The 15,120-nt window shown below is 34.9% G+C and overlaps 1 protein-coding gene across 1 annotated transcript in view; it reads right to left on the minus strand.

Moving 5' to 3' along the window:
- Positions 1-10,414, minus strand: part of LOC136025240 (uncharacterized) — a 37,027-nt gene extending 26,613 nt beyond the window's left edge. The window contains exons 1-2 of the mRNA XM_065701073.1: positions 10,255-10,414; positions 1,318-1,408 (exon numbers count right to left, since the gene is read on the minus strand). Of these exons, the coding sequence (XP_065557145.1) occupies positions 1,318-1,408; positions 10,255-10,347 (184 nt within the window). The 5' untranslated portion in view covers positions 10,348-10,414. The remainder of the gene's footprint in view (positions 1-1,317; positions 1,409-10,254) is intronic.
- Between the last annotated feature and the right edge of the window lie 4,706 nt (positions 10,415-15,120).

Below are 15,120 nucleotides of genomic sequence, written 5' to 3' on the forward strand. Positions count from 1 at the left end.
TCTGTTCGTTTTAAGTTTTAATGTCGCTCCTTACTTCACGTTAAAAAAATTTGTTTGTTTTTTTATTTATAATTCCAAAAGCAGACAAGACTGCGTATGCTTTTGGCTGGCTTGCTGATCCAAGATGTTAATATCTTAATAAAAGAAAGTTTTTTAAGAAAATCAGTCAAGAATTATTAGTATATGCCTATATAACTTTCATTTCCAATATTTCTTTCGCATTTTATTTTTATTTTTTTTCAAAGAGCCAGTAAAGATATTGAACATCCTAGCCATTAAATATGTTAATATTCTTAGTTACAAACTATACATTAGAAAGTCTGTGTTACCCTTTTCCTATTTTAACTTTTTTAAGTAAAATATTCTGGTTCCTGAGACATATTTACCTAAAATAGTACAGTCAATTGAAGGTTTAACTTTAAACAAATTGCAAAAGTTTTAATTTTGATGAAGTTCGAACCGGGAATTTTTTTCTAAAACATATAAAAAATCGGTCAAAATCGGACGAGGCAAAATTGACTGTTTTTCGTCTTTTCTTCTAAAATGATGACTTTTTAAAAACAAATTTATTGGCACGCATAGAAAATCGGTAATAGGTAAATCTGGTGCGTAGATCACGAATATGCACTTTGCTATTGTTTTGACTTACGCTTTTTGTTTATTGCTTATTGCTTGCTTATTGTTTATTGTTTGCTTATTGTTTGCTTATGTTTGCTTATGTTTGCTTATTGCTTATTGTTTGCTATTTCCGCTTATGTTCAGTTCAGTGGTGCACATCGGCGAAGTAGTTATTAAATTCTCGTTATTTTTCTATTTTTTGGCATTTTTATAGAGAAAAGCTACACAGTAGAAAGAAAGCACCTTAGAAACCAAGCGCAGCTTTGTACAAGTCAAGTCTCTGTTACATGTGCAATGGATGAAACATCTTTGGTTGCATAACAAACGGAACAGTATATTTTGTGGCAGATGCTTTAAGCTGTTATGGGCACATTTTGCCGATTGTGTGGTTTTCAGTAGTTGGCAATGCTTTTTTCTCTAACAAGTGTGCATCTTGGAATGCCACATTCCAGGCATACCCTCTCCTGTACATCACACAATATATTTGAGGACTTTATTCGGAATTTTACACACACTTATATATTCACGCCCGCCAATACAGTATTAAGATGGGGAGGTATCATCCCATTGTAAAATTGACATAGCAATAGAAGAATAATTAAGAAAACAATATTTTTGATTCGTCCTGTTTGCATCTACCCTCCTCCCTCCACCTCACTTCTCACCACGAAAACAATAAAATAAAACGGGAAAGCTTACCTTCCAGGGCTGCATACCTTGCTCGTACACACTTGGCATCAGATTGAAAGGCATCGTCAGTTCTTTGGATTTCATACCAATCACCAACATACTACAGAAATACAGGCATTTTTTAAGGGAATAATAAGAGCTCTCGCTAGTCTACAGCAAACTATACCTATTTCTATTTTATTTTCTTCCAGAAATGAGTTTGTTACCATAGCTAGAGAGAAGGTAGTTGAGACACTCCTTTGCAAATATTCTTTTCTCCCAAAATTATAACGCTTCGAAAACCAAAGAGAAATGTTACAGCAATACTAGCAAGACTGATACCTGAGGTTAATTGATTCAACAATAGAATATGGGGTGGAGATGTGAAATGTTGACTTATAATGATAAATCAAACAGTTCGTGGTAACGAACTGTAGGAAGGAGCGACCCGGCTCAATAGTAACCAAAACTCTAAAAAATGGAATTTTGATACCAATAGCTACATCAAAAGAATCGCATTTTAATGCTGATTTTAAATATATAAGTTTTCTTCTTAGTTTAGTCTTACCCATCAAAAGTTACGAGCCTGAGAAAATTTGCCTTATTTTAGAAAATAGGGAGAAATACCCCCTAAGAGTCATAGAATCTTAACGAAAATCACACCATCAGGTTCAGCATATCAGAGAACCCTATTGTAGAAGTTTCAAGCTCCTATCTATAAAAATGTGGTATTTTGCCAGAAGGCAGATCACGGATGCGTGTTTATTTGTTTGTTTGTTTTTCGTTTTTGTTTTCTTTTTCCCAGGGGCGATCATATCGATCCAGTTGTCCTAGAATGTTGCGAGAGGGCTCATTCTAACGGAAATTAAAAGTTCTAGTGCCCTTTTTAAGTGACCAAAAAATGGAGGGTACCTAGGCCCCCTCTCCCGCTAATTATTTTCCCAAAGTCAACGGATCAAAATTCTGAGAGAGCCATTTTACTCAGCGTAGTCGAAAAATCTTATAACTATGTCTATGGGGACCACTTACTCCCCCACAGTCCCCGTGGGAGGGGCTACAAGTTACAAACTTTGACCAGTGCTTACATATAGTAATGGTTATTGGGAAGTGTACAGACGCTTTCAGGGGGATATATTATTTGGGGGGAGGGGTTGAGAAGAGGGGGGTATATTGGGGGATATATTTGGGGAACTTTCCATCGAGGAATTTGTCATGGGGAAGAAAATTCCATGAAGGGAGCGCAGGACTTTCTAGCATTATTTAAAAAAAACACAATGAAAAAATAAATATGAAAAAGTTTTTTCATCTGGAAGTAAAGAGCAGCATTAGAACTTAGAACGAACAGAAATTATTACGCATATGAGGGGCTCACCCCCTCCTAATACTTCGCTCTTTACGTAAAAGTATTTTTAGTGATTTCAACTATTTATTCTACGGCTTTTTTGATTCAGGGGTCATTCTTAATGAATTGGGACAAAATTTAAGCTTTAGTGTAAAGAGCGAGGTACTGACGAGGGGGTGAACCCCTCATATATATAATAAAAACATGAGAATACAAAAGTTCGATACGTAAGCTAATTTATAAGTTGCGTATTTCTTTTACTAATAAAAATATTCGCAAAAAATTAAAAGTTATAGTTTCCTTTTTAAGTCAAAAAATTGGAGGGCAACTAGGCCTCTTCTTCCGCTCCTTTTTTCTCAAAATCACTCGATAAAAACTACGAGAAGGCCAATTATTAAGAGCGACATTAAAACTTAAAACGAACAGAAATTACTTCGCATATGAAAGGGCTGCTTCCTCATCAACACCCCGCTCTTTACGCTAAGGTTTTTACTGTTTTAAAAAGTAGAATTAAGAGAAAGAGTCAAACTTTAGCGTAAAGAGCGGGGTGTTGATGACGAAGCAGCCCCTTTCATGTGCGAAGTAATTTTGTTCGTTTTAAGTTTTAATGTCGCTCCTTACTTTCAGTTAAAAAAAAAACTTGTTTTTTTTATTTAATTCACACAGAGATCCATATAACAGAATAGTAGACAATGAACATGCAGTCAATACAAGATTCATTAGAATATTTGCATTTTTGCTGAACAAATAAGTTAAAAGTTACGACCGACTGGAGGAGGAGAAAAACTGCGGCTGAAAACCCAAGGCCCTGGCTCTTGAGGACCTGGGATGACCATTGTCTGTTGCTATTTTTCATCTATTTACTTTACTTACTATTTGGTAGGGGTAAAATGCTAATGGCTCAATTTAAAAATAAATTGGTTTGAACCACAAGACTCTTCTTAAAACCTGGCCTTCGGTACTCGATACTCCTTGGGATCTAAAGCTAGGGCTGCAGCTTACGAAAAAGTCAGTGCTCCTGTCCAGCTTAGTATGATCATGATTTTGTTTTTCTTATCATCTAAAAGATTAAAATTTAGTTTTCTTCCTTTAATTTTGCAGATCAAGCAGATCACCCTCTTCTTATAATACTGCAAAGCCATTCGACACCAACACAGCTATACCATGCATTGTCAGTTTTATGGTCAAGTCTAACTAAAGAGTTGCCACTCTTACAGAGATTAAATAAAAAAAAACTAGTTTTTTTAACTGAAAGTAAGGAGCGACATTAAAACTTAAAACGAACAGAAATTACTCGGTATATGAAATGGGTTGTCCCCTCCGCAGTCCCACGCTCTTTACGCTAAAGTTTGACTCTTTGCCACAATTCTACTTCTTAAAACAATTAAAAACTTTAGCGTAAAGAGCGTGGGACTGCGGAGGGGACAACCCATTTCATATACGGAGTAATTTCTGTTCGTTTTAAGTTTTAATGTCGCTCCTTACTTTCAGTTAAAAAAAATAGTTTTTTTTATTTAATTTCTGAACGTTTTTGAATTAATGCATGTTTGATTTTGGCTCTCCGCACATAAAATATTGAAATGAAATTAGTATATTAATTTTTTTTTGGCTAAATGGCTTTCTCTTAGTTTTGATCAGACGATTTTGAGAAATAAGGGGTGGGGAAGGAGGCCTAGCTGCCCTCCAATTTTTCGGTTACTTAAAAAGGCTACTAGAACATTTAATATTCAACGAACGTTTTTATTAGTAAAAAATATACGTAAATTAAGAATTAACTTACGTAACAAACTTTTATATTCTTATATTTTTATTATGTGTACGAGGGGGTTTGTACCCTCGTTAATACCTCGCTCTTTACACTAAATCGTAAGTTTTGTCCCAATTATTTAAGAATGACCCCTGAATCAAAAAGGCCGTAGAATAAATAGTTGAAATCACTAAAAATATTTTAGAATCAAGAGCGAGGTATCTATCTCCTCCTAAATACCTCGCTCTTTATGCTAAAGTATTTTTAGAACCCCTCAAATGCGTAATAATCTCTGTTCGTTTTAAATTTCAATGCTATTCCTTACTTTCATTTGAAAAAACGTTTTCATGTTTATTATTCATTGTTTTTTTTATAGTAATGCTAGAAAATCCTGCGCCCTTTTCATTGAATTTTTCTTCCCCCGTGACATATTCCTCAAAGGAAAGATCCTCCCACAAAGCCCTCTCCCATCAACCCCACCCCCCAAACCAAAAAATCCCCATGAAAACGTCTGTACACTTCCCAATAACCATTACTATATGTAAACACTGGTCAAAGTTTGTAACTTGCAGCCCCTCCCTCGGGGATTGTGGGGGAGTAAGTCATTCCCAAAGACATAGTTATTATGGTTTTCGACTATGCTGAACAAAATGGCTATCTTAAAATTTTAATCTGTTGACTTTTGGAAAAAAATGAGCATGGGAGGGGGCCTATTTGCCCTCCAATTTTTTGGTCACTTAAAAAGGGCACTAGAACTTTTCATTTCCGTTAGAATGAGCCCTCTCGCGACATCCTAGGACCACTTGGTCGATAAGATGACCCCTGGGAAAAAAACAAAAAAAAAACAAACAAATAAATAAACACGCACCCGTGATTTGCCTTCTGGCAAAAAATACAAAATTCCACATTTTTTAGATAGGAGCTTGAAATTTTTACTATAGAGTTCTCTGATATACCGAATGCAATATTGTGATTTTCGTTAAGATTCTATGACTTTTAATGGATGTTTCCCCCTTTTTTCCAAAACAGGGCAAATTTTCTCAGGCTCGTAACTTTTGATGACAAAGACTAAATTAATTGAAACTTAATATTTAGAATCAGCGTAAAAATTCGAATCTTTTGATGTATCTTTTAGCATCAAAATTCCGTTTTTTAGAGTTTCGTTTACTATTGAGCCGGGTAGCCCCTTACTACAGTTCCTTACCACGAACTGTTTGAAAAGAAAATAATTCGGTATTTCGGGGCTTCTGACATTATTACTCCTTTGCGGAAGTTAGGCTCAAAATTGAAAAAGGATTATATTTTTTTCTCTGGGCCCCTTCCACCTCTTAGTTCGTTTATTTTCCCGTTAGTTTTCACCTGTTTTCGCTTTATAGTTGTGTTATCTCTTAGCAGTTCTTTCGTTAGTTGAGTTATGGTTGTGGTATATATGTTTTATCGCTCGTATAGTTGTGTTATTTTCAAATTATACTCCATAATAGAGAGGCTCCGAACACCCAGCATTGTATATTAAGCTCTTAATTTGACGTTTTTTTCTAACGCGACCAGATTCGTCCTGCGCCCTTTTCATTGAATTTTTTTCGCCCATGGCATATTTCTCCAAGGAAAGATCCTCCCACATAGCCCCCTCCCTCAACCCTACCCCCAAAACCAAAAAAATCCCCCTGAAAACGTCTGTACACTTTCCAATAACCATTATTATATGTAAACACTGGTTGAAGTTTGTAACTTGCAACCCCTCCCCCAGGGACTGTGGGGGAGTAAGTCATCCCCACAAACATAGTTATTATGATTTTCGACTATGCTAAACAAAATGGCTATCTCAAAATTTTGATCCGTTGACTTTGGGAAAAAAATGAGCGTGGGAGGGGGCCTAGATGCCCTCCAATTTTTTTGGTCACTTAAAAAGGGCACTAGAACTTTTCATTTCCGTTAAAATGAGCCCTCTTGCGACATTCTAGGACCACGTGGTCGATACGATGACCCCTGGGGAAAAAAAAAACAAAACAAACAAACAAAAAAACAAATAAACACGCACCCGTGATTTGTCTTCGGGCAAAAAATGCAAAATTCCACATTTTTGTAGGTAGGAGCTTGAAACTTCTACAGTAGGGTTCTCTGATACGCTGAATCTGATGGTGTCATTTTCGTTAAGATCCTACGACTTTTAGGGGGGGTTTTCCCCTATTTTCCTAAATAAGGCAAATTTTCTCAGGCTCGTAACTTTTGATGGCTAAGACTAAACTTGATGAAACTTATATATTTAAAATTAGCATTAAAATGCAATTCTTTTGATGTAGCTATTGATATCAAAATTCCATTTTTTAGAGTTTTGGTTACTATTGAGCCGGATCGCTCCTTACTACAGTTCTTTACCACGAACTGTTTGAAAAGGTTTTACAATAGGTAGATTTGAACCGATCTGTTGCAGGTTTGATTACACATGTAGCACAAACAAGTTTTTACTAAGTAAAGCACATTAAAGGGATTTTATTTAATATGATTTATAAGAAAGTCAGAGAAAAGACTGCAAAAAAATTGAATAATAACTTGAGCCATAGCAGCAATATTGAATTTATTCCTGTATATAAACATTACAAATTATTATCGTGTTAATGCCTGTCCAAATTTCAAGAAGGGAAGGTGGTTAATGATTTTATGATTGCATATTTGTTTTCTCTTATATGTGGACAGAGTGTCACAGCTTGTATGTTCAATGGAGCTTAGATAGTTTTCTTAGCTATCGAAGTATTGTTGGATTCAAACGTCAGGCCTGGCTATTACGTAAATTAAGTACCGTATTCAGATTCCATCTCCAAAGCTAAAAAGAAATGAATACAATAGGCATATACCCAATAGGCCTTTTATGATCACCTTCATCTAGGTTTCATGTTATTTCCATAGTTGGTAAATAGCTCTTCTTTCCTTTTTAGAAGAATATGACATGCCGCGTAAATAAAAAGAACCACTAAAGCAACATCACTAGTCTACATTTTTCCGATTATCAATCTAAAATTTATTGAGAAGTCTTATGCAGAGGCCCTTGCTACTGACATTGCCTCATGGATAAGTCTGATGAAACTCTCATCAAAGTAGTTTTTTCAAACGGGTAGTTTTACCCATCAAAGGTAAAGAGCCAGAGAAAATTTGCCTTTTTTCAAAAAATTGGAAATATCACCTAAGAGTCACATAATCTGAATCAAAATCACGCCATCAAATTCAGAAAATCTTACTGTCGAGTTTTCAAGCTCTTATCTGCAAAGATAAAAATGTTCTATTTTTCAAACACGAACTGTAGTAAGGAGCGACCCGGCTCAATAGCAACGAAACTCTAAAAAAGGGAATTTTGATGCTAAAAGAAACATCAAAAGAATCGAATTTCATGCTCATTCTAAATATATAAGTTTCATCAAATTTAATCCTTGTCATCAAAAGTTACGAGCCTGAGAAAATTTGCCTTATTTTGGAAAACAGAGGGAAAACCCCCTAAAAGTCATATAATCTTAACGAAAATCACACCATCGCATTCGGCGTGTCAGAGAACTTTGATGCAAAAATTTCAAGCTCCTATCTACAAAAATGTGGAATTTCGTATTTTTTGCCAGAAGACAAATCACGGTTGCGTGTTTATTTATTTTTATTTTTTTTTTTTTTCCAGGGTCATCGTATCGACCAAGTGGTCCTAGAATGTCTCAAGAGGGCTCTTTTTAACGGAAATGAAAAGTTCTAGTGCCCTTTTTAAGTGACCAAAAAAATTGGAGAGCACCTAGGCTCCCTCCCACGCTCATTTTTTTCCAAAGTCAACGGATCAAAATTTTGAGATTGCCATTTTGTTCCGCATAGTCGAAAACCATAATAACTGTGTCTTTGGGAATGACTTACTCCCCCACAATCCCTGGGGGAGGGGCTGAAGGTTACAAACTTTGGCCAGCGTATGCATACAGTAATGGTTATTGGGAAGTGTACAGACGTTTTTCAGGGGGATTATTTGGGTTTGGGGGTGAGGTTGAGGGGAGGGGTCTATGTGGGAGGATCTTTCCTTGGAGGAATATGTCATGGAGGATGAAAAATTCAATGAAAAGGGTGCAAGATTTTCTAGCACTACTATAAAAAAAAAAAACAATGAAAAAATGAACATGAAAACGTTTTTTCAATTGAAAGTAAGGAGTAGCATTGAAATTTAAACGAACATAGATTATTACGCATATGAGGGGCTCTAAAAATACTTTAGCATAAAGAGCGAGGTATTTAGGAGGAGATAAATACCTCGCTCTTTATGCTAAAGTTTTTTCAGTAATTTCAACTATTTATTCTACGGCCTTTCTGATTCAGGGGTCATTCTTAAAGAATTGGGACAAAACTTACGATTTAGTGTAAAGAGCGAGGTATTAACGAGGGTACAAACCCCCTCATATACATAATAAAAATTGAATAATATAAAAGTTTGCTACGTAAGTTAGTTCTTAAGGTACGTATATTTTTTACTAATAAAAACGTTCGTTAAAAATTAAAAGTTCCAGTTGACTTTTTAAGTAACCGAAACATTGGAGAGCAACTAGGCCTCCTTCCCCACCCCTTTTTTCTCAAAATCGTCTGATCAAAACTAAGAGAAAGCCATTTAGCCAAAAAAAAGAATTAATATACAAATTTCATTTTAATAATTTATATGCAGAGAGCCAAAATCAAACAGGCATTAATTCAAAAACGTTCAGAAATTAAATAAAAAAAAACTAGTTTTTTTAACTAAAAGTAAGGAGCGACATTAAAACTTAAAAAGAACAGAAATTACTCCGTATATGAAACGGGTTGTCCCCTCCTCAATCCCTCGCTCTTTACACTAAAGTTTGAGTCTTTTGCCACAATTCTACTTTTTAAAACAATTAAAAGCTTTAGCGTAAAGAGCGAGGGATTGTGGAGGGGACAACACATTTCATATACGAAGTAATTTCTGCTCGTTTTAAGTTTTAATGTCGCTCCTTACTTTCAGTAAAAAAATAGTTTTTTTATTGCCAGGAGAAACAACACGGATGTGTCTTCATTTGTTTGCTTGTTTTTCCCCGGGAATGATTTTATCGAATCAGTGATCCTAGAATATTTGGAGAGCGCTTATTCGAATGGAAGTAAAAAAGTTCTAGTGCCCATTTAAGCGGCCAAAAAGATCGCAGGCAACTAGCCCCCCACCCCAACACCATTTTTTCTCAAAATCGTCCTATCAAAATTTTGAGATAGCCAATTTGTTCAACATAATTGAAAGATCATTAGCATCCGAGAGTTGATGGCTCTCGTATCAGGGTTAAATATACATAAAGACTTTGATAAGAAGATGTAAGTTTGAAATTAGGACTGGGCTTTGTTTTTTTTTTTTGTAATAATTAGAAAGTCTCATGTAAGATTTTTTCATTAATTGAAAAATTATTAACTTCAAGTCAAATCATCAATGCTATAAGTTTTGTCAAATAAAACTCGCTTACCGAGCTGGTGCTTAGCCAGGCGGGTGGAGTGGATTTTCAGGTTTGAACCTCTCCCCAAAAAAATTACTCCATTTTTTAGATTTTTCACAAAAATACAGATAGAGAAGTTTTTTCTATAAAAAAAATATATTTTTTAAATAATTTACTTTTTATAAAAATCGCTTTAATACCGCATATAAAAGTTTGTTTTTTATGAAACCGCTTTTGAAAAAAAGGTAAAACAAAAACTTGAATCCCTCGCCAAACAAAATGTTTTTGGTAGCCACTCCTTTGAAACAAAAATCCTTATGTAACCTGTACCCCCCCAAAAAAAAAGAATTCCGTTCTGGATAAAAGTAACGGTTAGAAACTTTTGGCTGACGAAGGAGCTGATAAAATAGCTATTACCTGACTGTTACGGTACGTACCATAGTTAAATCAAAATCTGGCTTTGTTATAACATCCGGACACAAAGCCAATGTTACTGCAATCAAAGCACTGAATATCCAACCCCAGATCATTTTTAATGTAGTACTCTCAGTAATTGTGAGTATTCCGTTTTATTAAAAGCATAATCACTCTAGTCTGAATTTTTATATCTCCAGATAAGGCTATTGCGGCAACGACGTTAATTACACCCTAAACAATAAATTTCCATAAACCTAGATATTACGAAATTTTATTTATTGATGTATATACTTACACTGATGTAAGTATATACTATAGTACCTTTATTCCAGGAAAACTTTATGGTAATGTCAACAACAAGTTGGATACTTCAACTTTAAAAAACATTTTCGCAAACTGACGAATGGTCTGCGTACCCATCTCTCGATTTTTATGGTTTTTTACTGTTTTATATTTTTTTTATTTTTATATATTTTTATATTTTGTTATTATATTATTTTTTTATTACAATATGTATCTATTATACATTTTATTTTAAATTATTATATATATTTTATATGTTTTATATATTTTATTTTTTTATAAAATAAAGTTGTGAAAAATGGTCTCAACTTTGTTGACACTTTGTGTTGACAGTTGTGAAACTTTAGCGTCAAGAGCGGGCCGTTGAGGAGAAAACAGCTCCTTTGATATACGGAGTAATTTTTGTTCGCTTTAAGTTTTAATGTCGCTCCTTACTTTCAGTTGAAAAGACATATTTTTTTATTTAATAAATCAAAAAGTGGCCGGTCTGCTACCTCTTTTTGCTTATGATACGCGCTTGGGTAAAGTAAACTGGCGAACTTTTGACCTCCATAAGTCGATTATTATGGCATTTTTTGAGGGAACTTCTGGTTATCCCATCCCATCAGAAAGTACCTCCAATGCCCATAAATTGGCTTTTCTGCTCCCCCCCCTTTTTTGCGACTTAGAATTTTTCTCTGGACTTAGAATGTTTTGTAAAGTAATGAACTTTTGTCTCCGAGTTTTGTCTCCAATTGCTATGGTATTTTTTCTCTCAGGTGGCTTGGTACTGCTGTGAGTTGTTAGTAGTAGTAGTAGCAGTAGGTTTGAGGTCTTTGAGGTTAGTGTTTGGGTTCTTTCAGGTGAGTAGCAATTTTTGACAAGCATTGGCGTGATAAGGCTCATATTCTTTGAGGTTAGTATTGAGGCTCTTTGAGGTGGAGTAGCCATTTTTAATAAGGTTTTGCTTGATAAAGAAACATTTCTTGGACCTGAAGGTTTTATTGATGTTTTTCGGCTTGGATGAAACAGGTTTGAATTCTTATAGACTTTCTACACTGAGTGAATATAAAGCGGGGATCATAAACGTATTTTATAATACGAACAATGAATTTTAAGGAAGCAAACAGCGGCAAGTCTGCTACCGCTTTTTTCCTATGACGCGCGCTTGGGCAAATTAAACCGACGAACTTATGTCTCCAATGAATCAATTGCTACGGCATTTTTTTTTTAGTTGGCCTCAGGCGGCTTGGTGCTGTGGTAAGTTTTTAGTAGTATTAGCAGTGGTAGATTTTAGGCTAGAGGTCTTTGAGGTTCATATTGAGGTTTTTTGAGGTGAGTAACGATTTTCAACAAGAATTGACTTGATGAGGTTCATATTTTTTAAGGTTAGTATTGAGGTTCTTTGAGGTTGACTAAAAAATGTTAATGAGAATTTGCTTGATAAGGAAACAATCCTTGGACTTAAAAATTTTATTGATTTTTATTTGGGTTGGATGAAACAGGTTTATAATTTTATAGGTGTCCTACACTGAGTGAATATAAAGCAGGATTTGAAATACATTTTATAATACGCACCGAATTTTAACGAATCAAAAAGTGATAAGTCTTCTCCCCTTTTTTCCCATGAAACGCCCTTGGGTCAAGTAAACCGGCTAAATGATGTCTCCAATGAATAAATTGCTTTGACATAATTAGTTTTTAGTTGGCCTTAGGCGGCTTGGTGCTGCGGTGAGTTGTTAGGAATAGTAGTAGTAGTAAAAGGTCTTAGTTTAGAGGTCCTTGAGGTTAGTGTTGAGATTTTTTGAGGCGAGTAACTATATTTGACAAGCATTTGCTTGATGAGGCTCATATTATTTGAGGTTAGTTTTGACTTTCGTTGAGGTTGAGGAAATATTTTGGGTTTGCTTTATAAGATAACATTTAGTGGATCTGAAAATCTTATTGAATTTTTATTCGGGTTGGACGAAATAGGTTTACATTTTTATATGTATCATACACTAAGTCACTATAAAGCACTATTTTAAACGCATTTTATAATAGGAATCGAATTTTGATTAATCAAAAAGAAACAGGTCTGCTACCCCTTTTTTTCCTATGACACGCGCTTAACTAGAATAAACTGGAGAACTTATGCCTCAAATGAATCAATTTATATTGTTTTTTTTTCTAGTTGGCCTTAGCTGGCTTGGTGCTCAGGTGAGTTGTTGTTAGTAGTAGTATGGGTACTCTTTAGTTGGCCTCAGGTAGGTTGGACTGTGGTAAGTTTTTAGAAGTGTTTGCAGTGGTAGGTCTTAGGTTAAAGATCTTTGAGGCTAGTGTTGTGGTTTTCAAGGCGAGTAACCATTTTTGAAAAGCATTGGCTTGACAAGGCTCATATTCTTTGAGGTTAGCACTGAGGGTCTTTGCGGTTGAGTAAAAATTTTTCATAAGGATTTGCTTGATAAGGATACATTCCTTGGACCTGAAAATTTTATTGATTTTTATTCGGGTTAGATGAAACAGGTTTACATTTTGATAGGTTTCCTATACCCTACTGAGTGAATATAAATCAGGATTTGGAATTCATTTAATAATACGCATCGAATCTTAAAGAATCAAAAAGTAACAATTATGCCCCCCCTTTATCCTATGACACGCGCTTGGGTCAAGTAAACTGGCCACTTTATGTCTCCATTGAATGAATTGCTATGGTATTTTTTCTTTAGTTGACACAGGGCCGCTTGGTGAGTTGTTTGTATCAGAAAGTTTTAGGCTTGAGGTCTTTTAGGCTAGTGTTAAGGTTTTTTGATCCGACTAACCATTTTTGATAAGTAACTGGCTTGATGAAGCTCATATTATTTGAGGATACTTATTTTTAATAAGGATTTGCTCGATAAGAAACATTTATTGGGCATGGAATTTTTATTTATTTTTATCGGGCTGGATGAAGCAGGCTTATATTTTTATATGCTTCCTACACTAAGTGAAAATAAAGCGGGATTTTAAAGAATTTTAGAATACGAACCAAATTTTGATGAACCAAAAAGCGACAAGTCTGCTACCCCTTTTTTCTTATGACCCGCGCTTGGGTGAAGTATACTGGTGAACTTGTGTCCCTGCGGTCACCTCCTTGGTACTCCATGGTTGGTCATCGACAGTAGTTGGTTTATTATATGTTTCAGATTAATATTAGTTGTGCACTGGAAGGATAAACACTTACATCATATTTAAAAAATGAAGATAAAACATTCCAAGAAAATGGGTTTAAAGTTATCTTGGAGTTGAATGCTGACAAAGACAAATATTTGATCTACGAAACAACTAGTAGTAGTAACACTATTAGTAACGTATGCCTGCGTTGTCATGACATTAAGATATTGAAATTCTTTGGAATATCGGAGAAATTCAACATTACTGATGGTGGAAATGCTAGAGTAGCATTTCCAGAGATGATAGCAGTCAAAGAGAATCCAAGTACAAAATAATAGTCGATGATGACGGCAACTTCTAGCTATTGCTTGTAGTACCACGTTACCTAGTGATAAACCCTATCGCAAGCTTTCAGTTACTATTATTCAACAGAAGGTCAAAAGAAGACAGGCATACACCTCTACCAACATCATAAACCATATCTTGTCTACGTGCCGAAACTGTTCCCTGTGTAAAAATAATGTGGTAATAGACCAGTGAAATCGCAGGGAAAATAAAACGGGTATTGGTAGATAATATCACAGAGGAATAGAAAGACGAATCGATGAAAAACAAAGCGCTCGTCAACATTATTTCTCCCATTGATCGTATACCAACAGATACAGTCAATGAGCCCACTCTCAAAAGAGAACATGATGGTTTACTTTATGGAACAGATTTAAAATGTCATAAGTTTTTCAAAGACATTAATACTGTATATTTTTTTATGTAATATTCTTCCAATAAAAATGCTCCTTTGAATATGGTGCTATGATATGGGTTTTTTTTTACTGGTTCATATTAGAATTGGATTTTATATGGTAATAACGAGGTTGAAATAGAACATTTGAAATTATATCTACGTAAATTTCATAGGTTATTAGCAAATTCTTAGGTCAAGTGAAAATTTTGGAAGGGGACCATAGGACAATAGGTGGTTAAATTGGTAAGAAATGGAGAAAAACTACATACTCAGAAATTGGAGTATTTTTCAAATGAAATTGAGCTAAGAAAAATATTTCACCTGGATTCATCCTCAAGAAACTTTCCTGGTGGAATTTTCAGCTTGAATGGATTTGTCTTGGGGGAATTTCCTTAGTGAGCGGAGGGATATTTTGCGTGGAAAAAACTTTCCCCGGAGGACTTTTCCTTGTAGGGAAATCTCGATTTTTCGACATTATTTGAAAACGATTAGAAATTAAATAAGAAAATAAGTTTTTTCAAGATAAAGTTAGGAGCAATGTCAAAACTTAAAACCAACAGAAAATTTTACGTAAATGAAGGAGGCTAACCCTCTTCAAGTCGTCACTCTTTACGCTAAAATATGACTTTGTGTCCAAATTTTATAAGAACGACTCCTGAAACACAAGGGCCGTTTAATTAGAAAAATAAAACTTTTTTTTTAATTTTATAACAAATTTAGCCTAAAGAGC

Source organism: Artemia franciscana, chromosome 3 (genome assembly GCF_032884065.1).
Source record: "Artemia franciscana chromosome 3, ASM3288406v1, whole genome shotgun sequence".
NCBI classification, from domain to species: Eukaryota; Metazoa; Arthropoda; class Branchiopoda; order Anostraca; family Artemiidae; genus Artemia; species Artemia franciscana.